At 55.2% G+C, this 26,403-nt stretch overlaps 1 protein-coding gene and 1 long non-coding RNA gene across 2 annotated transcripts; one reads left to right on the top strand and one right to left on the bottom strand.

Annotated features, from left to right (window-relative positions):
• LOC107324863 lies at positions 1–7,801 on the top strand. Its single transcript, XR_004309653.1, has 3 exons — positions 1–581; positions 985–2,920; positions 3,858–7,801. It is a non-coding gene; the product is annotated as an uncharacterized LOC107324863 (long non-coding RNA).
• Positions 707–11,832, bottom strand: WNT2B (Wnt family member 2B). Its single transcript, XM_015885246.2, has 5 exons — positions 10,676–11,832; positions 3,945–4,165; positions 2,623–2,900; positions 2,077–2,341; positions 707–1,811 (listed from the first exon to the last, which is right to left on the bottom strand). The coding sequence occupies exons 1-5, from the start codon at positions 10,837–10,839 to the stop codon at positions 1,582–1,584; spliced, it is 1,158 nt and encodes a 385-aa protein (XP_015740732.1). The 5' UTR covers positions 10,840–11,832; the 3' UTR covers positions 707–1,581.
• Positions 11,833–26,403: the final 14,571 nt, after the last annotated feature.

Raw genomic sequence — 26,403 nt, 5'->3', positions numbered from 1 at the left:
TCTGTTAACCAGCACTGCTGGCTCCCGGGCATCGTGCTTTTCATGCTTCTGCTAATCACTTGTTAATAAACAAGAGGAGAACGCAGCCTCGTGTAGCCCTCTAGAAGGACCTCCTGCCTTGTGGGCTTGAGCTGTTGGGCTGCATCCACACCCTCTGCTCCCAGTCCTTTTGCAGTGCCAAGGGCAGACAGTGGGGCCCTCGTGTGCTGTCGGTGTGGGACTGCAAAGGGAGGTGGTGCTGGGTGGGTTGGTGCTGCAGGAAGCACAGCTGGGCAGGGGGATCCTCACAGCTGTTTAATATCTCATGGGTCACCTCAGTGCTCATCCTGCAGGATCTCTGCCCCTCACAGCCTGCCTGGGGTGAGGTACCCCCAGCTGCCCCTGTGGGGGCTGTGTAAAGTCTTTGAGCCCTTCCCATCAAAGCAGTACTCTAAGGGCTTTTCTCTCCTGTGGCCCTTGCTCATAGGTGGCTCTTCATGCTCTGTGAGCAGATCTGGTGCCTCCTGTTCTGCCAGCAGGTATCCTGGAGCACAGTGCTGCTGGGAGGATTCCCCATTGGATTTGGACATCGGGACACTGCTGTGAGTGATGGGGGGTGAGTGCAGGGGGATGGCTGGGACCTGGGGCAGGAGGGACCGCTGCAGCCACATCCCATGGGGTTGGAAGTACAAAATTAGGCATGCAGAAATTCAAAAAGCAAAGAACATCATTTTCTGATATAGGTTTATAATGAATTTTGACTTAAAATAATAAGCAGTATACACAACATACAAGTGAGTCTTACAGAGAGAGAGATGCTCTTTGTATCCATCGACTTCTGAACCTACCAGTTAAGTTCACAGATCTCATTTATCTTGCTTTTCTCTAACGCTCTGTCTGCAAACTTCTACGGCCAACCTTCATCTGTAGCCTTCGTCTTTTTGCAGTCGTTCAGGCTTCAGCTGACAGTTCCCAACCCTGCTTGTCATCTTTGCTACCATGCAGGGAGAAGACTGTGCAGAAGTTGCTCAGCGAGTGTCAGTAGTGCAGTGGGGACAGCGTGCCAGGGATGCTCAAAGGAAGCACGGAGATATGGAGCTTTCTGAAGACCTTGCAACACCTTTCCTCTGGCCTTGCAGAAAGGTAAAAGCAAGAACACTGTCTGCAACAGTTTGTTATTCAGAAACAGTGGGCTGGCTTTTGTTTTTTGCTGGTGAAACTTCAATGTAAAGTTGGGAAGAGGCAGCATTGCTCCGTCATTGCGTCCCCATGGTCGGTGCTCTCAGTCTGTGCCAGTTGCACTGCTCCTCTGCCAAGGGAACGAAGGCAGCAGAAGTTTCACAGTTGAAGTGAGGTTGGTGCCTTCTGGGAACAGGGATCTGTTTTGCTGAGCAGATAGAAGGGTCCGCAGCACCTCCTGGGAAATGTAGTCCTTTCGTAGTGCTTTGCAGAGTTAATCAATTAAATAAAAGCCATGCAGTCGTACTACAGCTCCCAGAACGCAGTGGCCCACAGGGTGTGGGGGCACAGGTGTTTAAAAATGGAAAAGGTCCAGGGTTGGGGGGGTTTACAGCCAGGTTCTGCCCTCTGCCACTCATCTCCTCAGGTCTGGTCCAACCACTCAGCCCTTTTGGGAGCTTTACACGTGTGCACATCCACAGTGTCCTCGCACTCCTTGCAGCGCACAGCGCAGCACCAGTGGAACTTGCACTCACACTTGGTGACGCGGGTGACGCGGGTGGTGTCGTACCCCCTCCCGCAGCACATCACCTCGCAGCCATCGGTGCCACGGGAGATCTTGTTGCACACGCGCCCTGCGGTGCCCAGTGAGCCTGGAGGGGAGGAAACAACAGCAGGTCAGGCAGTTCCCCCCCACACCGTGTTGAGAGCTCCCTGCGGCCCCCCACCCATGTGTCCATCACCTGGGGCCTCAGGTGGGGCTGTTTTATCAAGGCTGTTGGGGGCTCCTTCCCCACCCACAGAGCATCCTGGCCCCAGGGATGCTCTAAGAGACACAGAGCGGCACCCCTGGGGGCTGCAGGCCATTGGGGGGCAGGGAGAGCTGCTGTAGGTACTTATGGGAGGTTCTGTGTGTACCTGCTGACTTGTCCATCACGCAGTAGTCGGGCGAGTTCTCAAAATACACCAGGTCTGTCTTTGTGGGCTTCCTGAAGTTCTTGTTGGCCACGGTAAAGCCGGTACCGTCCTGGTTCATGATCACCTGGATGGCCCCATTGTATTTCTTCCGCAGGTAATCCCCTGTTTTCCGGAAATCCGACATGGCCAGCCAACAAGTCCTTAAGGTGCAGGAGCCGCTGACCCCGTGGCATTTGCACTCCAGCTTCAGGAAGCGCTTCACAGCCTGCAGGAAGGGGTAACACATCAGGACTGGGAATGGTGGCCACAACCAGTGGGACCATCCTGGGTGTATTCAAGGCCAGGCTGGATGTGGCTCTGGGCAGCCTGGTCTAGTGGTTGGCAACCCTGCACATAGCAGGGGGTTGAAACTAGATGACCTCGAGATCTGTTTCAACCCAGGCCATTCTATGGTTCAATGAAAGGAGCCCCAGGGATGGGTTCTCCTCTCCCTGACCCCACAAACACACTCCTGGCAGCCTTGGGAAGTATCCCAGCCTCACTCACCATCCTGCCACAGCGGTTGTTGTGCAGGTTCATCAGCGCCCGCGCGTCCTTCACTTTCTTCTCCTTGGCATCCACGAAGGCTTTGGCGAAGCGGATGCCATAGTTGATGTTGTCGCTGCAGCCGCCCCAGTCGAACTCCCCGCGCTCATCCTTGGCACGACCACGTTTCAGTGGGTCACAGCCACAGGCCTTCAGCTCCCCTTGGCTGCAGGCACGTGTGATGGCGTACACCACCCCAGCCGAGGAGATGGCATAGACAAAGGCGGCCTCCCTGCTGCCTGCGGGCACAGAGTGTGGGGTGAGGAGTGGGCTGGGATGGGGCTGCAGCTCCGCATGGGGAGGGGGTGCAGAGCTGCAGGTCAGCCTGAGGGGGTGGGGTGGGGGGAGCTGGGCTTTGGGAGCTGTGCTGGCCCCCAGGCTCCCCACACGGCCCTGTGTGCCCCCCAGTGCTCTGTATCTCTGGTTTGAGTTCGCAGCTGGTTTTATAACGCTGTAAAAGATGCTGCAAATCAAAACCATGCTCGTCTTCGTTTGGAGATCCTTTGAAAGCAACTTCAAAGGGAAATGAGCTCTCTCTGAGCCTGGCAGGATGGGGTAGGGTGAGGAGCTTTCATCAGCCCCTGTGCTCATCGGCTGGGACAGGACGTGGGGCCACAGTGACGCTGGGGCTGAGCGCTGTGCCCCAGTGCTTGCAGCCTCCTGCTTTCCTCCTGGCTGCTCTGAGTCTGCCCAACATCCACAAACCCCATCCCATGTGTGCCCACATGCCCCACAGATGGGCTGCTCCTGGCACTCTCAAAAGGTCTCATCATGGCTGATGTGCTCCAAGCTCCCCACCATGCCAGGAAGGACCCCCCTATGGTGCAGCCCCAGCTTGGAGCCTGCAGCAGCGGTGCCACCCGAGCCCAGCCTTGCCTCCCTTGCCATGTGAGGAACAGGGAGTTCCCACGTGAACTGCTGATTCCTGGCCAACCCCGCTCTCCAAATATTTATATATCCCATTACTGTTTACATATGAGCCTGTTCTCTGGAGGTGTCTCCTCCTTCCCCCTTCTCCCCCAGTGCTCCCCCCACTCCATCTCCTCTGGTGCAGCTATTACAAAAGCAGTGGAGTGCCCCCATTACTGCTTGATTAATTTACAGGGAAGGCAAAGCTCTCCCAGGCAGTAACCAAAGCCACAGGGCACAGCAGCAGGGATGCACCCAGCTCTTTTTTTGTTGTTGTTTGTGCACAGGGAATATGTGAAGAACCTTTCTCTCCCTCCCCCATCCCAACTCACACCCTGCACTGGGGCACAGCACAGACACACAGCAGCACCTACTTCTCAGCATCACCCTCCCGAAGACGGTGTGGTCCCGGTCCAGTGTGCTGCAGTTCCAACGGTGGTGCCGGAACTGGTACTGGCACTCACGGATCCATTCCTTAGCTCCTTCCCCGACGGACTGCATGATGTCTGGGTACCTTTGGCACAGCTGCCTCTGCTTGTTCACCAGCCCTGGGATGTTGTCGCAGATCACCCTCGCCCCCAGCGCCCCAATGTACCTGCAGGGAGAAGGGAATGGTGTGGAGATGCAGGCTCTGGTGCTGCGTGGCACCAATGCTGAGGTGGAAGAAGAGGAGATGTGAGCTTTGCTTGTTGCTGCAGGTCTTGCTCATGCTGCTGGCACCAAGTCCTTAAGATGGACAACTGGTGCTGTGCTGTCTGGCCTGCATGCACATCGTCTGCACCTTTATGCACTGCTGGGAGCAGGCAGCAGCTCCATGCAGCAGTAGCAATGTTTGATGTGCAGTGGGCAGCTTTCCACACCAACCAGGGGGATCCCAGCTCTTCCTGCACCCAGCAGCCCTCAGGCTTGCATGGACAATGGAGACATGGTGGAATTTTCCATCCCCATCCCATGCGTGCTGTGCCAGCAGGCAGCCTGCTCTGTGCCGGCAGTGATTTTTGCCACATAGCACGGAGCTGCTATTCTGGCTGCAAGGGAAGAGGTTTGGGTGGGATTCAAATGTTTCAACCCCCCACCCAGAGTGGAAATAAGACCCTCCCTTTAATCACAATAAAAAGCAATAAGCTTGGGCAATGTATCATTGTCTTTCTCTCTCTCTCTCTGGCCATGCTCTATCATTTCCATCAGCTTCAGAGATAGCTCCCAGGCTCAGGAAAACCCAGCGAGCAGAGAAAGCAATGGGATCTTTTCCACCCTTCTTTTTCTTTTTCTTCTTTTTTTTTTACACTATTTTGTTTAAATGCTGGCAGAAGCATGAGGTCATCTCAGGCTGGAGCTGAGGATGACAGGCACAGCTCCCCATAGCTCTGCTGCACTGGGGCCTGTGGGCACTGTGTCTTTGTGGTGGCATAAAGCAGGAGGGCAGCAGCACCCCCAGAGCTGGGAGCAAAGGAAACCTCCATTTGGGAGGGGAAAGAACAGCCAAACATTGGTTTTGGATTGGTGAAAGCATCCCCTCTGATCATACTGCTGAAGTGCTGGGATGCTTTGAAAGCACTGAAATAGGGAATAGAGGGGTGCTCTGAGAAGCTCCCAGTTCCTTTAGCAGAATGATTGCAGGTGTACATCTGGGTTTTCTGAGTAGTGTCTGCAGAGCTCTGTGCTGCTCTGGATCCTTCTGGTTCTGTTCCTGTTTCCTCCAGGTTTTCAGCTTGCTGGGAGATGGGTGAGCAGCACTGTGCTCCTCCTGCCACACCTCCACCTTCTCATCTCTTCCCATGGTGAACACCACATGCAGCACCAGCACAGACCAGCGGCTTCGTGTTCTGCAGGTTAGTGCTGTCAGAGCCTGGGTGTAAGGGAGGGGAAGCAGTCCCAGTTTGCTGTCTGCTCTCTGCTCTTTGGGGCCATCCAGCCGTGAGGCCGATGCTCTTTCCCAACAGGCTGCGCGCTCCGGCTGCGCCATGCGTGGGGAACAGGAGACAACTGTCACATGTTGGCTCCCAGTTGTTTTTCTTGCTCTAAGAGTCTGCTGACTTCTCCTCTTGTAAACAAGGAGAAACCTAAATTGCTTCTAAGATAAACATGCAAATCAGAGGCAGACGCGTCTATGTACTTGGCAGCATGAAGTTGTGCTAACCCCCTCCCCACGCACGCCCTGTGCTGAGATGCGCTCCTGGGACTGCACACCCGGCTGCCCCATTGCTCCCTGCTCCTTAGGGATCTCTTGCAAAGCTGTGTGGCCCACATTGCATCTCTACCCCTGGTTGAGGCTGCCCAGCAGCTCAGGGTTCTGCCCGCTTCTGCTCTCCCCATGGGTTCAAGGGGTGTCTGTGCTGATGTGCATTGGCTGCAGGCTCTGGGATGTGCCACGCAGTGTTCCCAGAAGCAGCTCTCATTCTCCTGGTGTGCCAGAGTCCCTTTTTGATTGCTAACTGTGCTTTTGGCAGCAGCCCTCCTGCTGCTGAGCTATTGAGTGAGAAATGCAAGCTCCCGCTGTGGGGAAAGCAGGGCTGCACCAGTACCATGGAAGGCACAATGCTAAATCAGATTGATAGCAGCTGAGGTTGGCACCAGAGGTTAAAGTGGGGTGCCCATCTTTGGGGCTGCATTAGAACAGACCCCATCCCAGCTGGAGCCAGGGGCAGCTCTGAGCTCATCCCTGCAGCTTCTGTTCTCTTCCTTCCCACTGAGAGGATACGGAATCTGCACTTTGGTGGGAGGCCGAGAGCCCCCGGCAGCTGTTGGAGACACCTCTTCCGATAGGATCGGATCCAGCATCCCTGCCTCTTTATCTGATAAAGAGCGAATTCCAGAGGGCCTGGCAGCATCTCTCTCCTCGAGTGCTTTGCATAGTTCCTGTGGAGGCTGCTTGCTCCCTCCTCAGCTCTGCACGGGGCTGGGGGGACAATTTATAGCCAATGGCACCACGCTTTGGGTTGCAAGGTGCTATCGACATATGAGATATTATTTTATTATTATAAACCCTGAGTATTTTATTAAGCCCCACTGGGAACGGGGCCATCCTGGCCTGCTGGAATTGTTAGCGCCTTGGAGTGATTAATAGTCCTAATTTCCTCACTTAGAGCCACTGCTCTGTGTGCTGAGAGCGTTAGTCTCACTTGAATAATTTCTAATATCATAATGCCGGGTGAGGCTGCTCCAAGCGACCCGGCCAATGAGCTTGGGAGAGCAGAAGGATTTTTTCTGTTGTCTCTCTCTTTTAAGAGACACTTCCTATAGGTGAAAGTGACCCTAATGAAAAATGAACTACGAAACACAATTAGGGTTATTATAACTGAGCGGAGAGACTGAGAGAACCCATCTGTTCCCAAATGCTCCCAGCACAGCGCCAGGACTGCCCTGAGGGCGCAGTTTGTTCTCCATCCCTCCAATGCTGCTTTAGGACTGATGTTTGAAGGAAAGGAATCCCTGGATGGCCGGGGCTGGAGCACACTGGGGACAGGGATGGCCTGGTCACTGCCCTATTGCTGCTGCGACCATGCAGAGTGTGCCATGGGGAGCAGCATGGGGTCCCTGAGCCCCCAGCACTGCCCTGCACTGGGCACACTGGGCTGCTGGGGTCTGACTGGGAGCAGCAGCACTCACACCCCAATGGGTTACGCACTGTGGAGGCTCACGCAGCTGTCCTTCCCTTGGCTTAATTTCAGACATTCCTATCGATGCTATTTCCCCTCCCACACACCTCAATGCGATGCCTGCTCAAGTGAGCCCCTCTCTGATATCCAAGAACCACGTGTGCAAGTAGTTTGACTTCTCCACTGCACCCAGACCTGGACTCAGCACCGGTGTGGGATGGAAGCAGCAGCAACCACTGCCATGTCCCTTCCCCTATAAGCATTGCCCCAAAAGGTTGAGCACCTGCTCAACCTGACTGCAGGGCATGCTCCTGCTCACTATTTACCCTCATGTTGTGTTTCCCTCCTCATGAGCCCCTCCTGGTGTGTGCACAGAGATGAAGAGTGCCAGTGGCCACCCAAAGGGATAGAGCATCCCAGCGTGCCACAGGTCCCAGCCTGGAGGCATTGCATGCAGTCAGACCCTGCACACTGCTTGACCTCAGCGCGAGCCCACACCGCTCCGCTTTCCCCAGATTTGCTTTATCTCTCTGGGAGCCTGATGCCTCCCATCTGCTCCAGTGCCAGATGAAATCGAATATTTGTACTTTCCAAGGGCTGTGGTTAGCAATAAACAAGTTAGCTGACGAGGACTTGGCGTGTGGCGGCAGTGGGGGATGTGCGTGGGGCTGCGGGTACGTGTGAGGGTGGGGTGTGCACGCGGTCTGTGTACATTTGCCTTTAACCAAACCTTCAGTCCACAATGGCTTTCCACACCAGCGGCCTCGGCGGAGCCCTCGCTTGCAAGCAAACCCAACTTGGTTATTTACACGGCGTTTGTTTACTGCACGGTTCATGTTTATAAGCAACGTTGGCCTAATCTTCCCAATCTTTACAAGGAATTTTGGAGGCCGTTCTCGGGGCTTTGCAGCACCGCCGGGCTCATGGCACGGTCCCTCCTGCGCCACGGGCGCTGTGCTCACCCTGCCTGGGCGCACTTGAGTGTAAACGGGATTTAGGGATTTTCCCATTGCATTCCTTTTTAATTTCTGTCTGTGTTTCAGGCGGTATTTTGTTGCTAAGTGATGTGTCATAAGTTTGGGAGCTTTATAGTTTGGGTGCTGCTGCTCGACCCGCGCCATCCCACACCCGCTGGTGGTCCTGGCAGCACCCACTTCTCCTCTCCATCACCCACACCCCATCACCACTCAGCCCCAGACCCCTCACTTAGAGCTCCCCAGTTCCTGGAGCTCTTCATGGCGATGGGACCATGCCTGACGTCACCCAAAATTAATAATTTGCAGTTGTTTAGAAGAAACATTTGGTTGATATTTCCTTCCCATGTACTCCGATCAGAAGCAGCCCAGTTCTGTGGGGTTTTTTTCCCCCCCTCTATTAATCTACTTTAAAAGTTGACTCCGAAAATGAGAAGCATTTCCTCTATTTCCACAAGTTTATTGTGTGTGAATCCCTAGAAGAATTTGGCAATAATAATGAAAATAAGGAACGATGATGCACCACCAAATGTATTTACTGTAATATCAGTAGTGCTAAAGATGTGCTTTGGAAACCCATGGAAATCACTGCATAACTTTTTCCCAAACCACAGCTGCTTGAAGCCTCTTTCAGTAAAGCACAATCTCAGCTAAAGGCGCTGCTTTATCAGAGCTGCCTTGAAGAGCTGAGCAGCGTTGGTGCTGGTGAAGGTTTTTCTTAGGACTGCTCTGCTCTATGGAAGCACAATCAGCAGCGTGAGCTTCTGAAGTTGATGTATTTGGTTGAGGTTTCCTTTTGTTTTTTGGTTTTTTTAAGGTGTATTATGAACCCCAGGGCCAATTCTGTTCTATGAGAGAGGCTGAAAGCACCATGCTCAGCCTGTGTGGCACAATGTATATGTGGGGCTCTGCCTGCTAAGCTCTACCCATTTCCAGCTCCTCTCTGCCTCAAAGCTGAGGGCACAAGAGCTGATCCAGTGGCCTCCAGAGAACACTGAGGCTCACTGTAGCTGGTTTTGCTCCTGTTTGTTGGGATGAGCATTTGGAATTGGAGCCCCCACTGCGGTGCAATCACTATGGGGAGAAGTGGGCTGTGAAAGCAAGGAAAACCGATGTTTTTCACGCTGTTCCTAAGGGAAGGATTTTGACTCATCAGAGGTATCTCAGTGCATTAACAGGACTGCTCAGCTCTGGGAGATGCTGTGAGCCACAGCCTGTCCCCTTCCAGCACCATTATCCCGTGCGCCCACCCCCAGCTCCAGCAAATCTCCCCCTTCCCCTGCCTCCTTGGTAAGGACTTAGAAATCTCCAACTTCTCTGCAACCCTGAGACTGCCTCGGCTTTTAGCATAGCAGCACCGTCACCTTCTGCACAGATGTTGTCCTGTCTTCGCCTGCTGTGATGGGTGGGGGCCGATCAGGCGGCTGGGAGCCAGGCCATGCGTGCATCGACCTGAGCCTCACCACTGCTGCCTCCCTTCCTCACCCAGTGCTTTCAGACCCATCGATCTGCTGGTCTCCTCCGGGCATTGCAGGCATTGTGTCCCCTGGGATGCTGTCCCCAGGATCACCATTCCCTTCCCTTTCCCCCTCCTGTCCCAGAGCACTCAGAGCTGCCGATATGACACACAGGGCTGTGCTGGAGCACCAGGAGGACCTGGGCTCTCAATGGGGCTGTGCAGTGCTCCCAGAGCTGCACAACCTCAGGAGTGTCACTCATCCCCATCAATGTCAGATGGATTAAGTTAGATTAAATTCAGCTTCAGCCACTGCAGTCTGCTAATGGTGATGGTGTGTAAATTGGGCTTTTCCACAAGGTTACTGAGCACTGTTACAGGTCGGGACACTGAGAACTCATCTGCAGCAATCAGATGGGATTAAAATCAGTTTTACTCGGGCGTTTCTGACCTACCGAAGCCGTGTGGGCTCACTTGAAATCTTCACCTTTCCCCGTTTTTCTACCGACTCTCGCGTTGATTGTGCGAATTTGAATTGTTACGAGGACAGGAGATTGATTTTGGGGAGGCCGGCTGGCTCTGTGCGTTGTCTATGGCATCACCTCTGGCTGTCTCAGAGCCGTATCTTACTCGAAAGAGGGAGAGCGGTAATTTGGGAGCGGTTGAAAAACCAACCGCAAAGCACGGAGGATAATGGAACAGTCCGGAGGCGTTTGGGAGATGGATCGCGATCCCACAATTGCAGAGGGTTAAAAGCGGGGCTCCGGCTCTACCTGCCGCTCAGCCCAGTCCGTACCGAGGGCTCTCATCCCTCTCCTTTCCCTCTGAAGGCCGGGCTCGGGGCTCAGCTCCCGGCGGGTCCCGGCCCGAGCGGCCCCGGTTGTGCCCGGCCCCGATCCGGCTCCGTTTGGAGCCGGGGCGCGCCCGCATGAACCGGGATCCCCAAAGCCGCTCAGCCCGGCGCTGCACGTCGGATGTCCGATCCCCGACCGTTCCGCAACCCCGACGCGTTCCCCCCGTCCGCCCTCCCCGTCCGGGAATCGCCGCCGCGGAGCCGTCGAGGCGCGGCCACTCACCACCACGAGGAGTCGGCGCGGGGCGTCAGGGCGAGCAGGATGAGCACGAAGGGAAGGCAAATCCGCGGGGCCGCGCCCGCCGTCCGAGGGAACGCTCCGCACTCCGCACGCCCGGGGGCCACGGCAATCCCAGGAGACGCTTCCAGGCGGTTTGGACTGAGCATATCTCTCCGGGGCTCGGTCCAGACGGAGAAATGAGCGGGGACGGGGTCCTGCCCTCGCTTCCCTCGGGTGAGGGCGGTGCGGGTGCCCGTCACTGCCCTCCTTCGCGGCTCCCGGCTCCGAGCGGCTGAGCGAGCCCCGGCTGGGCCCCCGCTCCCAGGCTCATGCTGCCGTGCGGGGGGCGGCGGAGGAGGCTCCGGGGGTCCCGGGAGCTCAGCGGGGCCGGCGCCCCCCGAGCGGAGCACGGCGTGCGGCGGGGCCGGGTCGGGCCATAGAGGTCCTTGTGCGGAGGGCGAGGACACACTGGGGATAGCGGCGCGGGGGCTGTGGCCAAATATTGACAGCTCCCTCCGTGCTCCGGGCTCTCATTGGGCAGAGTCAGAAACGCGGAGCCGCGGCTCTGGCCGGACCGACCCCCATTTCCCCAAAGGGCACGTCAGACGGCCCCCTCCGGGCTCCGACCCACCGCCCCGCGGGGCAGCTCCGGCCGCCTCGCCCTCGGCCGCGGTCCCGCAGCGATGGATCCGCCGTTCCGCGGCCGCCCCGTCGGGGTCCGCCGGCGAAGGGGCTCAGCTCGGGGCCGCTGCCGGCTCTTCCGCGCTCGCCCCCGCCAGGTGTCACTGCAGGGTGCCAAACCGAAGCGCTCCGCCCGCCCGGTTCCGCGGCTCGGGCTGCGGGCTGCGCTCCTCCGGGCCGGGCCGGGCTGCGGGAGCCCAACGGAGCTCTGCCCAGCGGAGCTCTATCTGCTCCGCACCCGCCGCTCGGGGGAGGTGTGCGGTGCGGCTGCCTCACCTTGGAGCTCCCCTTTCCCTGCGAGCCCTGCCCGCCAGCCCTCCCACGCCTTGACGGCGAAGGTATCGGCCTTAAGTGGGTCGCCTCTCTCTCATTGTTGGCCCTTCCCAATACGCCTAATTATTATTTGCTGGGACCGCAAATCTCGGTATCAGCTGAAGGGCTTTCAGCGGTGCCGGAGCCCTCAGCCTCCCCTCCCCTCCCCTCTGCCCAGCGAGCTTTCTGCTCCTTCCTTCCGACTCCCGTTGTTAGAGATCAGACAGAGACTTCGCTGGCTTGGGAGAAACTGGGGCTAGAGCCTCGCGCTTGGTTATAATCCAATTATACTTCTGAAAACTGCAGCAGCAGAAAGCGAGTGCCGGTGGGGTGCCGTCCTTTTGTCTGCGAGCCTCAGTGAAATATTGCATTACAGCTTGTTCACGAAGCTATTGCGCTGAAAAGGCCGATATTTATAGGCTATTGTGCGAGGCTGGGCGTTCGTACGGGAGCCCCATCAGCAGGCAGCACGTCGGGGCACCGCTGCTCGGACCGTGTCTGCCCCTGGGCTGCCCCAGCTCCGTCCTGCAGAGCCAGGCTGAGCTGTCGGTGCTGTTGCTGTTCCGTGGGTTGTTCTCATTCTAAGAGAAGAGATGGAGCTCTCTGCATCCCGCTGCTGTGGGAAGGGCAGAGCAGGGTGCCAGGTGCCGCAGCCCTGGGGTTGGTTTGGCTGTGGCGCTGGGCAGAGCTCAGGGCTGGGCAGGAGACACAGGCAAGAGGGGGATATAAGGGGGGTGCTGGGTGTCTGCTGGGGGTTTGGGGCTGAATATAGGTGCTGGGCAGTGCCTTTGGGTCCTGATTCACAGTGCTTAACATGCAGAACATCTCCAGTCTGATTCCTTCTGCTGATGCTTTCCTTGACAGGATCTGGTTGGCAGCCCCAGGTGTCGCTTCAGCTCTGTGTTGGGCTCTCTCCTATCTGCCCGTGTTGGGCAGTGCCCCATGGAGGGGCCGGGGCTGCCCTCGCTGTCCCAGAGGCTGCAGGAGCCTCACATTTGATCTTTCACTCAAATTAGCAGTGCTCTTGGGATGTGTGTGTGCCTCATCGGCATGAGACGCCGGGAGTAAATAAACAAAGCTCTGCTTTCAAAGGCTTTCACGATTCATTAACTTCAAAGGAGCGGGTGCTCAGTTTCCCTAGCAGGTTGCTGGATTTCCCTAGCAGGTCATTCATTGCAGCTCATTCTGGTTGCTGGAGGTGCCCGGCTTTTCTCTGGCCTATTGCAAACACTTTGCAGTGTCCATGAGCTCTGCAGAAGCCTCTTCACCCTTCCCAAGGCACAGTCCTGCTGGTGATTGTGGCTGTGCTCTGTTCCATGCTCAGGGCTCAGATTTGCTGCCCAGCTGTCCCTCCTTGGCAATGGTTCCTGCAGGCACAGGTGCTGGGGCAATGCCAGGCACTGGGGCTTTGCACAGGGATGGCTGCACCTCCACCCACCCATGCTGGGCACAGCTCAACTTACATGTGGCCTCCCCAGGAATAACTCTCAGCCTTGCATAATGTACCACCTGGAACCCCAGTTGGGAAAAGCACTGTCCTGGGGTAACCCTGAGTGCCAGGCCTGCTGACCTTGGGTGAAAGCTATTTTCTGAGGCAACAAAGCCTGCTGTGGGCACACGCTTGGAGTGCAGCAGTCCCAGGCTGGGCTGGGGGGTGGTTTTGGCACTCAGGCCATGAGTGCTGGGATGAGCCCTGCAGGCAGAACTGCTTTGATGCAGCAATGGGGCTGTGCTGTCAATGCTGAGCTGCATCCCCATGTGGCTTCAGCACTTGGTTGTGAAAGTTCTGCTCCCCCAAAGAATGGCCATCCCTGACCCCCCAACAACAGGTTAATTGAGGAGCTGCTCCATGACCTGCAGAGCCTGGCTTCGTGGTCAGCCCTTGGTGATGGGCTGGGCTCTATTCCTCACTCCATACCCACTCCTCACCCCGCTGAGCCTGAGCTCCACGTGCACAAGCGAGTGGGCTCTGATGGATGGCTTCAAACCGGGCTGCGTTCATCATAAAGCCACCAAAGGCCAGAAATGGTGCAATATGCCTAAAAATACCCCGACCGAGCCGCGCAGCCCCGGTTTTCCGTCATCTCACAGAGGCATCTGTGTATTGTGTGCAGAGTGAAGCAGAGCGTGCGGGAGGAAGGCAGCCATAAATCCTCCCCCCTCCCGCGTCCCGGGGCTGTCTGGCAGGCGCGAGCCCCGTCTGTCATCGGCGGATCAGACGGGCTGAAATTCGACAGGCCTGTGGAAAAACGTGGGGTGACATCACGCAGAGACACCAACCCACTGATTAATCTCCAGGGTCAGTGGCTGCTTTATTTATAACCAGGCGAGTGGTGGAGGTGGGTTTTTTTGTGTGTGCAGGCAGCGAGAGGTGCGTGGGCCCATCCTGCACCAATGGCTGGGGACAGCACAAGAGAGGATGTCCCCAGTGTGGCCATAAAGTGGCCCTGGCAGTGATGGACCCCAGCTTGGCTGCATGGCCTCATGTCCCCACAGCCCCCATTGGCATTTCTTTCCCAGATAACCCGGGTGGGTGACTGAATTGGAACAGACATGGGTTTGTTTTGCAAAGCCAGGATTGCATTGCTGCTGCCAAGAGGGAAGTGGCCGAGGGGAAAGAAAAAAAAGCCCATCAGATGTGCTCCAGCATTGTTTCTAAATGGAGAAAGTAAAAGGAGTAAGTTTCTAAGTAGGAAGAATAACCACTTCATTAGCACCAGGTGAATATCTTACCCTGACTGCAGAAATGATGCTGCAGAGATGTGGGTTTGCACGTGCCAATGAAGACATTGACTGGCTTTTGTCCTTAACCTGCTCTCAGTGCAGGCTCAGGCTGATGCTGGTGTAGGTGGGAATCAGCAGGTTTCACCTCGCCCACAGGTGTGCAGCACTTACAGCTTGAGCCTTGGCTTGAGCATGATGAGAGGCTGGTGCTGGGCTCCTATAGCTCACAGGAGATCTGGTATGGGATGGGAAGGTGGAACAAGTGAGGAAGTGTGGATGGCACAAGCATAGCTCCAAAGCAGGGCAGGACACATCCTCTACATAGCTTCAACCTTATCCTCACCCATTGTATGTGTATGTAGGCTGTGCCTCCCTCGTGCCCCAGCTGGCTGGGATGAGGACAATCAGAAACCATCCAGGTTGCTCGTTAGGGATCCAGGCTCGTGCTAAGAAGCCCTCTCTGTATGGTGCCACACATAAAAGGTGCTGCATAGTTCAGAGGTTAACTTTTATCTCCGGCTCAGCACGGAGCTGAAGAGTTTCAGCACTTTTAAAAATACCAGGAAAATATAAAAAAAAAGGAAGGACAAAACCCAATCTCTGCGGCATCGATATTAATGGAGAGAAATTGAATGGAGGTATGTAGAATCTTCTGATTTCCTCTTGTGTGTGATTGGATAGAAATAACCCAGAGCTTCTCAGTGCTGCTGCCCAGCAGGAGCTATTAGTGTTTCCTTCCCTTTGGTCGGTGCCTGTTTCACAGCAGGAGGAAGATGGGTTATGTCTGTGAGTGTCCCCATGGTGTGTTATGTTGGATAACGAACTGTGGCTAAATTAGGGGAGCCTTTCAGATGTTGGCCTCTCTGAGGAGGCAGGTAGCAAGCTGTGCTGGCAGCCCTGGTGCCAGGAGCAGAGACACTGCTGTGATAACCACATGCTGATCTAGTGGGAGCACCAGCCCTTCTCATTCCTGAGTCTTCACAGTGTGAAAGCAAAGACACTGACACTGTTGTACAGGGGAGCTGTGAGTGAGAACATGTGGTCTTGTTGCTGATTTTATTTGGCTCTTATGGTGAATGCAAGGCTGAAGGATAGCAGCAGTCAGCACACAGCTGGGCTTTATTTTAGACCAGCAATGTGTGAGCAAGGTGAGGAAGCACTGCTATAGCGTTGTGATGTTGAGACCATCCTGAGCCAGGAGCGGTTTGCCAGCAGTGCTGTGGGCAGAGGGAGTGAGGAGAGGATGCTGCCCATGGGAAGTGGCTCCTTCTGCCTGGCAGATGAGGTCTGGTTGTGCTGCAGGAGCAGATCGGAGCCGCCGGCTGCTGCTTTGATCGCAGGGCAGCATGGGGCTGTGCAGGGCTGGGGCTGTGCTCAGCAGATGGAAGAGGCTTCCCGCGTTCTGTCTGTCTTCTGTTTGATGTCTAATCCACCTTTGAGAGCCAGAATCCTGCTGCCTGGTGCTGGGCTGCTTTGCTGCAGGCAATGCTGGTACTCATGGGAACTCAGCCACTGAGGGGCTGTGAGGACAGGGGATGCCCACAGGTCCTCTGCAGGACTGCGTGTGCATTCAGCACATCCCCAGTGCTGTGCCTTGGGTTTTGCTGGATGCTGCCAGGCTGAGCTCCTGAGCGACCCCAGGGAGTGCATGACTCCTGGGCCCCGGCCCTTGGCTCCCCACCAGCACACCTCCGGGGGATTGTGCCTCAGTGCTTTGCAAATCATCCAGCAACCAATTCATCCCTGAAGTATTTTGGAGATGTCACACTGAGAATGTTAATGGTGCGTGATCCAGGGGGTTCGGCGTGCTGAGAAACATGCAGCCCATGTGGGAGGGCTGCAGGGTGGGATTTATTGGCAGTGGGTCACGCTGCCTTTCAGACCCCACTTCCCTCCAGCACAGTGACCTGGGAGAGATACAGGGCTGTTTAGCTGGCATGGATATTGTGCTGAAACTTGGTATTTTCAGATAGTTTCCAAGCTGTCTTTCCCCCCTCAGTTCTGAATGCAGTTGTTTATTGGAGCTGACAGCAGAAACACAAGCAGTTGTCGGTCACTCCTGCAAAAGCAGCATCTATTAGTGAAGGGATGGATGTGACTAAGCCTGCAAGTATTGCAGCACAGAGCTTAGTGTGCATGCAGCCGATGGTCCCCAGATCCCTGCAGCCACAGCACTGGGTGCAGAGCAACCCAGGACCCCATGGAGCAACACCTGCAGAGGTGGGAGGGCAGCAGCAGCCATAGTGAGTGGGTGCCCAGCTGCATGCAGAACCCATTGGTGTCTGCAGCCATTTCCCATCTGTTATTGCGCTCACTTGATTTATCTGCTGAAGAAATTCCTGGTATAAACACAGCATTATCAGAATTTTACTCCAGACTTGCCCCCTGGATTCCCTGCCAGCTTTTGCTGGTATTGCACTTCCGCTACAGCAACTCTTCAGTGAAAACAAACCCCGGTGGAAAGTTACTGGGGCCATGGGCCGAACTGGGAAGCGATGCTTGGAGCCAGCCCGTGGGAAGGCCCTGGTGTGAGAGTACAGGGATCAGCTGGTGCAGCGCAGTGGGAGGCGCAGGGACAGCTCGGCGCCTGCAGCACTGCATCCCAATGTCACAGCCCTGGGCAGAGTTTGGAGTGCCCAGCACTGAGCACAGCTTGCAGGCAGACCTGCATCTGCCTATGGGTGTCAATCACATTCACTTAATAGCTGGTCCAGGGCAGCACAGAGCTGCATTTGGTCACACTCCCTGTGAGCACCAGGGCAGAGGCTCATCCTTCCAGGGCTTAAGGACACTGGGTTGCCCTCAGCCTGATGGCTGCAGGATGGACCAGGCCAGGTCTGTGTGAGTCATAGCTGTGAAAATGCCTCATTCCCAGCTTGGTTTTGGAAGCAGCACCCATTTGTTGCCCCTTCCATGCATTGAGTCCCTTCTGCCTCCTCTGGGGCTGAGGGCTCTGAGGAGCAGAGCTGCTGATGGGGCCCTGCAATGGGCATTGCACACAGGAGCAGTGCTGACAGCGGGCACCGCATGATGGCTGTGGTTTGGTTTTATTTCCCCCCTTCCCCTGCTCCTTTCCTTTGGAACCAATGAAAATCAAAGCCATTTATTAGCAGGAGGAATCTGATCCCACAATAGAGGAAAGATCTCTTTTTGGGCTGTTCCTGGCTGATGGGCTTGTGTCAGAGGCAGACTGTGTTCTTGCAGCCCACCTGTAGCTCCCCTCACATACTGTGCTGCAGTGTGAGCCAGCATCCCTGGCATCACTTCATTACCTTAAGGGAAGAGCCGAGCAGTGCAGATAGGGCGGGTTTGCCTTGTGCCCCTCCGATAATATTAACGACTAATTGTTACGATAGCGCCGCTGTGGTTTGAGACGGGCCGTGCAGCTCAGCAGCTCAAACACCGACAGCAGACATGGGGACAGGAGCTGCTGGTTGCGGTGACACGCGGGATGTCCCGTCCCGCAGGCGGCCGCGCAGCGCGCTCTGCCGGCGCCTCCGAGCACGGACGGTGCGGGGTTTTGTGCCCTCTGCCATCACATGCGGGATAAAGGACGATTCCCCGACAGTGCGAGATGCTTTTCAAAACAGGGGTTGGGTTTTTTATAGCTAAAGCAACTGTTGGACTTGTGACTGCATCAAAGATCCCCCCCAATACCCCCAGGTATTCTGGCAGAGCAGGGCCGCTTTCCGCATAGATTCCTTGTAGCCTTTTGCACAGCTCTCCCCTTTTCCCCTCTCCAAGCTTCTCTCCAGCTGGGACGGCTCTCCCGCACCCGCCCGGCCCGCTGTCAGCGCACTGTCCTCCGCTTGATCTTCCCGGAGCCTCTCGGCCCCGCTTTGTGTTTACTCGCCGTCGATCCGACGGCCGCAGGAGATGGACGCGTGGCACACGTGGGAGCTCCGGGCTCCGTCTCCTTGCAGAGACCCCCGTGGGTCAGGGTGGGGGGGGGGTCCCGGGGCTCTGCGGGGTGGGTCCCTCAACAGTCCGCAGCCATCAGTCGCGAGCGAGAGGGGCTGTGTTTGTTTTTGTAATCCCCCCTTTTTTTTATAATTGTGATTTTAGCGGTGGTGAAAGGTGCTGGATTGACAAGGCACGGAGACGGAAAGGCCTCTGGGCTCCGCTGAAGTTTACATTTACAAAGGACACAGAGAATAAATAGAAGACAGTGTTTAGAGTCCTCTGTAGACACTTCAGACTTGCTTATAATTCTGCAGCAATTCCATCACCTCTGAAGTGATTGATGCTCTCTATAAAGTCGTGCCTTAAAACATTTTCCTACGTGTCAGGGAGAGAAGTTTATGATGCTGTACTGAGGGCAGGATGGTGCTGGGAGTCAGGGCTGCCTACCTGGGGCAGCTTCATGGGGCTGCTTCCACACACCTTCATCCAACCACTGTGTTTTTCTTTCTTCCCCCCCAAAAAAAGCTTTTGTTCGCCCTTGGTAGAACAAAAGTTCCCTGGGCTGATCCTGCAGGCTGATCTGGGCCATCCCATACACCTGCTTCTCTGCTCCTTCCTCACCTCTGAGTGCAGCAGCTCATGGTGCAGCATCAGTGTGTGCACTCTGCCAGGCACAATCAGTGCTTTGTTGCTGTGTCTGCCTACATCTCATCCCCGTGGTGAAGCTGTAGAGAGAATCTGATGTCAGTTCAGCTCCTTGTCTGCTAAAGAACGTCCCTTCCCCATTTTTGTGCTGGCTTCCCCTCCTTCTCCACCCCCCCCCCCTTCCTTTCCGTGCCCTCAGCTAAAAAGACAAATTGCAACATATAAAAAATGACCCCCGTCACTTAATTTGAACCAGAGGAGATAATAACAGCCTGAACGCAGTGCTGGATTTATGTGTTTCTCTGTAAAGAACCCCATCCTCTAATGACGGCCGAGGAGCATCTGAAGCAAATTGAGGGGAACCTTTTGTACGGCACAGATCTTCCAGCAGGGCTTGCTGTTCCCAGGGACATCTGCAGGCCTCATGTTGGATTTTGGCAGCTCCTTCACCCATTGTCAGCCAGTTCCATTGCATTAGCTGGTAATGGATAGAAACGTGTCTGCCAAGCTGGCCCATGCGTGTGGGGCTGAGGGCAGACAGGAGCATCCCGCCCATGGTTTCCTACTGGTGTGGGGCTGAGCTGGGGCAGCACCCTGAGCAGGTGCCCACAGGAGGATGTCTGGAATGATGGCAGAATGAGAGCTGAAATGGAGCTTGATAAAGGCATGCATAGATGGGAATGGGAAGGAGAGAGCTGAACAGTTCAAGGTACTGTAAGTGCTTTGGTTTGTAAGGCTGGGAGAAGAGGTTTGCAGCTCACCAAAGCCGTGGGGTGCTCAGTGCTTCCTGGGGCTCAGTGCTGTGATGGGCTGCACTCAGGTTTGCTCTTTGGTTTGCACTCCACAGCCTCTGCGCCCACCCCGAGGTGCAGCTCGTGCTCTCATCTCCTGGCTGAGCCTGGATCTGACCTGGGAGGGGCTGGGAAGGCAATTAGAGGCTCTCCCTGCCTGCTAATTCAAAGGGATCTTTTTTCTTTCCCTTTTCTCTTCTTTTTTTTTTTTTTTTTTTGATTGTGGCCAACAACATGGAAAAATGTGAATGATGCAGATCAAAAAGAGGAACCAGGAAGCTTAACCTCTGGCTTGCGAGCTGTTGGAGCAGCGGCTCGAGGATGAGAAGCCAAATGTCAGACACATGATGCCTGCGCTGCACTTTGGGGCTCAGGGCTTTCTTAATTATTTTTTTCCACATTTCTTTTAATGGACGGGAAATAATACTGGCTCTTACATCTCCAGCTCCTGTAAGCCTTCCCTGTGACCTTCCCCAGTGCCCAGTGTCAGTGCTGGGTCACAGTGCCAGAGGGAGCCCTGGTAGGGCAGGAGGGGGGTATCTGCCCCACTGCAGCCTCATATCAGCAGAGCAGGGTCTGATTTTACTTCCAGAGACTACAAGAGGGGCAGAAGCTGTCCTGGCTGTGGAGGTGCAGTTAACATGCAGCCTGCATCTCTATTTCTGAATGCCCTTTGCAGCGGGGAGGATGCAGTTCAGACTTCTGCAATTAGCTCTTGGCCAGCTCCGCGTCCTCGGTAAACACCGTCTGTCTGCAGCTCTTCCCAGGGCACGAGGAATCACTCTGCAGCCTCACATCAATCCACAAATCATGCATTGCAATGCAGCTTCTCCTATCCCTGTGCTCACCTCTCCTCTCTCTGCCACTGTTTCCAACCTGCCAGCACAGAGCAGAACCCAGGGCACAGCATGAGCTGAATGGGGTACCCACATCCCCATTCTTCCCTCCCCCTTTTCCTCCCATTTCTCCCACTGCAGCACATTCTCTGATTTATGATCAGAATTCTACAGTGACCGAGGAGTGAAATCAGGACACTTTATAAAGCATTTAATTGCGTTTCATAACCTCTTTCCGTAAACCATCCGCGGGGTGTTTATAAACTTCCCATGTCTTGTTTCCTGGCTCTCACGGCGGCTGTGGTTCTGCAGTACCTGGCTGTGCAGGGCAGGAGGGCACGGTGAGCAGTGAGGGCTGTGCTGGGGATGGACATGGATTGCCACTGGGGATGACAGGTAATGCATTTTTCTAAGCCTAAATTCCCATTTTCTAATGATACAGAGAGGAAATAACACGTGGTGCCCAATCTGCATCTCCCTGCTCCCAATCCTCATCTCTCTGCTTCCTGTCCATCATCTCCCTCCTCCCCACGCTCATATCCCCACTTTCCATCCTCATGTCCCCCCCAATATCTCCCTGCTCCCCATCCTCCTCTCCATCATCTCCTTCCTCCCCATGTTCACAGCCCCATCTTTCCATCCTCACATCCCTGCTCCTTGTCCTCATCTCTCTGCTTCTCATCTTCCTCTCCCTGTTCCCCATCACCTCCCTGTTCCCCATGTTCAAGTCCCTCCTCCCCATCCCCATCTCCCCTCTCCATCCTCAAATCCCTGCTCCTTACTTACCCTCATCTCCCTGCTATTCCTTCCACTCATAGGATCGCTGTAGCTGCCCACTTTCCTTGCTTGTTTGTTTTTAGCTCAATATAAACAAACTGAGACTGCAGCAAAGTGCCGGGTTCACATGGAGGAGCCTTTCCACACACAAAGCAATGACAAAGTGATGGTTTCATGCCCCAGGATGTGAGATGTGCACAGATATGTTTTACCCAGGAGGTCAACAACTTCTGACTGTCAGCAGTTCCCACTGCTGCGCCGCGGCTGTAACATTATCGCCAGCAAATGGCCCTCAGTTGTTACTTACAGCAAACAGCAAAAACAAACAAACCCTGAACCAAAGCCAAAACATCTTCTGTGGGACTCGCAGCTTTCTAACTTTATTTAAAAGAGGGGGAAAAAAAAAAGAAGAAGGAAAAAAAAAGTAAATTTTCCTCGTCGGAGAACTGCTCTCATCACGCAACAGCACTTAGGAATATTATAAACACTGGTGTCAGTTTATAGGGCTGCAGACATTTTTTCTGGGGCTCGTGCAGTTTTCCCCTCTGACGCAGAGTGGGGGCTGTGGGCTTGTCGTCCTCCCCCTCCCACCTTCTGGCTGCTGTGGGCACTGAGCAGAGCCCTGTGCATCCCACCTTAGTCCTGCCTGGTTCACAGCTCTGCAAAGGCAGGTGTTGTGTAGACAAGGAGCAGAGGAACCTCTGCTGGGTGGGATGGGAGGGGGGATGTGTTGGGGTTGATCCCCAGGGCTGAGGAAAGCTCTTTGCACGTTGCTCTCGTTGTTCTTGCACGTGGAGCTGCAGCTTCCCAGCGGGCCCAGTGCAATGGTCAATGCAGGGTGTCCTCCTGCTGCAAGACAATGCAAAAAGCCCCCACAAATATCTGCTTTCCTCTGCTTGTGAAGCTGCAAACAGCTGCACAGCCAGGGCATGCCCCAGCTCTGCAGCAGAGCTCTCAGCACACCCTACAACCCCATGACCCCACAACCCAGGATGCTTGAAGCCCTGCAATCATACAACCCTGCACCTTGCAGCCCCACAACCCAGCGCTGCAGCCTCAGCAGACTGCTGGGAGAGCTGCATGCCTGGCAGAGGAGGGACTCCAACAGTGAGGGAACCGCAGCGCCGTGTGCTGGATTCGCTTCAAGGAATTTGCAGCCCCTCTGGTTCAGGCAGGTTCACGTGGAAGATGTGCCAAATGGATGCCATAAAAAGGATGCGTGAGAAAGGGTTTGGGGCAGAAATGGGTTTAACCCCTTTCTCCCCAGAGCCCCATGTCCCACCCTTGTATTTATGACACGCACCCGGATGGTGCTGATAGCAGAGAGGCATTTTTGTAAGTCAATAAAACTCAATAAGAGATTCCACCCTGGGAAGAGGAGTGGTTCCTTCGAACAAAACGGAGCGCAATGAAGGAGATCATTCCATTGTTTTAAGGTTTCCATAACTCACTGTGTTTAAGCACATAAAAATGTAGACATTTTGGCAATAAAGTTTGGGTAATTTTGGACCATGAATCAAAAATCTCTCCCTCTCTCTGCCCTCCTCCCCCCTTTTCCCCTTTTGTTGCTCCTGACGGCAGCCGCCCCCCCACCACGTTCCACCCTCTCCACCCCATGTCCTCATGAACGGAAAAATGTCTTCAGCAGAAACCTCCCAGCCCTTCGTTTCGTTAATCTGCAGCATCTGTGCATCCGTGCCCAACCCACGGCTGCAGGTCACGCACAGCCCTGCCTGCAGGCTGCACTGCAATGCATCGGGCACCTCCTGATTTACAGCCATCCCATGGGTTGCCCCATGCTGCATCACATTTAAGACACCCCATGCAGCTGGGGGCAGGTGCCTGATGTGCCCTGCATCCCTCCCACCCCATAAGGGCAGACCTATGGGGTGCAGCACCTGCACCCCTGGCATGAGCAGAGCAGCTCCTTGCAGCTGTCTGCGTGAAGGGCTGCAGACTGAGCACAAATCATTTCCACCAAGAGCAAAATTGTTTGGGTGAAGATGAAGTTGTTTTGTCGACATCTAATTTACCCTGGAAGACCAGCTTAGTGCATGGGGGGGGAACTGCAGTGCATCTCCCTGAGCCATCCACATTATAACCCTGTTGCACGTTGCCCCCAGCCATGGATTGGCAGCCCTAAACTGCACTGTACTGCATCACAGCGCATTGCACTGCACTGCATCACACTACGTTGCACCACATTGCACTGCATCAGACCACACTGCACAGCTTCACATCACATTGCACTGCACGGCCCCACTTTGCACAGCATCAGACCACGCTTTGCACCACATCACAGCAAACTGAAACACATTGCACTGCAACACATCATGCCAGGCTGCACCACGTTGCACAGCATCACACTGCACTGCTCACCCTGTATGATGCAAAGCAGCCAGTCCTCAAAATCCCACCTGATTGAGAACAAATGCCACCTCCACCTCCACACGGCCGCCTTGCAAAGCAGCCCAAAAAGCTGTTGTATGTTTGTTAGAGCTAATCATGACTGACATTACGAGAACCAGATGATGGTGGAGCCAGGAATGCGCTCGCCCATTAGTCACTTCAGATAAATACAGTCATCTGTTTCAGCAATATGAGGGCTGCAGAGATTAGCCAAGAGACTCAGACACAAACGCCTGCAGGAACATCTCAGTGACCCAGGCCGGCCACAAGGAGGGCAGAATGGGGCCGAGGTGCTGCTCTGTGCCACGCTGCACCCCAGCCTGCATCACTGCCCTGCGCAGAGCTGCAGGGTGGGCAGTGCATGGCGTGCAATGCTGCGAGCACACAGCCAGGGCTCGGTGCCTCATGGCTGAAGCACGCGGCACTCCTGTTTCCACCCACAGCACTCGGCACAAAGCTGGTCTCACGGGGCTGCACTGCCTGCACTTCGTTTTCTTTCCCCTTTTTTACTCTTTTTCTTCTTCATCTCACTCTCTCTCTCTTTTTTTTGCTGAACAACTTTATTTCCCACTTTGACACTCACCAGAGCCACCTGGGAGCCTGCCTGCCAGAAGGAGAAATGGCACAAGAGGAAATACATCTTCACAGCCCTGAGAACAGAGAGCTTTGGAATCCGCGTCCGTAAACACCACCGCTGCGCACTGAGCAAACCCAGAGCAGGTTGTGCTCTGGAGAGTGTAACCTCACCTCCACCATTGCTTTTCTGAATTAAAACACGGTGAGGGAAGCGGGTCCTGCTTGTCCTTCAATGACTGCGTGCTGCAGGCTGGGGGATGCCCTGAGAGCTGGGAGGGACCATTGCCCTGCAGCCATTCCCCTCTGAGATGTTTGGGAACCACAAGCAGGTGCACGGAGGTGGCTCTGACCTGGGTGTTGCAGCCAGACAAGGAGCAAACCCCCATGCACCCAAAGCCAGCACTGCATTTGTCATGGCAGCACCGCAGGCAGAGACCTCAGCATCACCTGGGGAAGCACCCCAGGGCTGCTGCTCCCCAGCCCCACCACGGCCAGCCCTATACTTAACACAGGCCCTGTCTATACTCCTTCCCTCCCCAAAGCCCTGTTCTACCTCAAGGATTAAGCTTTCATTCTTCATTACGAGCTTCTCCCCCAGGCAACATTTTCCACGAAGAAAAAAAAAGGAATTTCTGGGATTTTGCTTTTAAGAGATTATGTTACTAAACGAGTGTGTGCTTGTGCCCCGGCGAGGAGAGTTCCTCACACCCCGGGGTGATTCGACACAACCCGTGTCAGCAGGGCAAGTGCTGCAGCTCTGGTTAGATGGTGATTTGAAGTGAAGCACCCATCAGCATCAACTTGCTTCTGGGAGCCTGGTGCTGCTGCATGCACTGTAGGGCAGCCCTAGATGCAGCACTGTGCTCAGAGACATGCAGCAGAAGCTTGCACAGGGCCAGGTGCAGCTCAGAACCCCCTACAAAGAAGCCCCCGGGTCCCTGCACAGCCCACAGCCCGCACCCCACCCAGCACTGCAGAGCTGTGAGTCAGCGCTGAGTCAGCCCTGTGCCTTCAGCCCCGCTCAGTGTGATGGGGGGGACGATGCAGAGATGCGGCCGGCAGCTCTGACTGCAGTCATTATGTGCGATAATTAAGCAGTGCTAATTGAGGGTTGCTTACTGAGGATGCTTGGAGTGCCGTCCTGCCGTCAGAGCAGCTGGCTGTAGCCCCGTGCTGTTAAATTCAGCAATCACTGCTGCCTTTGGATAAACCATAGTTGATTTTCCTTTGGAAATCAAGAAACAAAAGCAGCAGATCGGTCCATCCCAGGAGAAGCTCTGCTCGAACACACAGACAGCAACAGGCTTTGTTCTGCATAAGGTGACCACAGTCCTCCAGCACACAGAGAGCATCTGAGCAGGGCTCAGGACCCCGGGGCAGCCCTGCACACTGAGCACAGCCCCCCACCCCGTGTATCACACACGGACACACACCACCACAGGTATCAAAGGGCCTCAATCTGATTAAAGCTTTTCTACCCCCTACCAATGGTCAATTCCATAAAGCAGCTCACCCAGGAGACCGAACTCATTTCATCCCTGAAGTCTAATTAAAGCCATTAGGGTATTCCTTGTCCTCCCGATAAGATCAAAGCATTCCAAGAGCCGCTCATTACCTTATTTTCAAGACAATTATACATCGTGGAGCACGGATTGATCCTGCCTCCAGCTGTATGCGTTTATCTCTGTCTATCATCGTGTAATCTGCACCACCAGACACGGTGTGAGAGCAGCCCATCAGCTGACAGCGCTCTGTCATCCTGCTTCACCCTCGGCTGCAAGAGAGCAGCGTGGGGTGCCCACGTCCGTGTCCCCAACCCCACAACCATCAGCACAACCCCTCCCAGCAGCCATACGAGGGCTGTGCTTTGCATGCCCGACAGCACTGGATCCCATCAACCCCGGCCCTCGAAGCTTTGCATCCCCGGCCGTGTCCCCCTCCCCACTCATAGGGCAGAGCTGCTTCTCCCCGGCACTGCCAGGCTCTGCCCTGCCCCGACCCGGCCATGGGGCTCAGCCGCCTTCTCGGTGCCTTCCGCTCACATAAACACATCTCCGGCAGCTCATGTGGCCGGCGA

Source organism: Coturnix japonica, chromosome 26 (assembly GCF_001577835.2).
Source record: "Coturnix japonica isolate 7356 chromosome 26, Coturnix japonica 2.1, whole genome shotgun sequence".
Lineage (NCBI taxonomy): Eukaryota > Metazoa > Chordata > Aves > Galliformes > Phasianidae > Coturnix > Coturnix japonica.
This window is presented reverse-complemented; position numbering and strand designations above follow the sequence as displayed.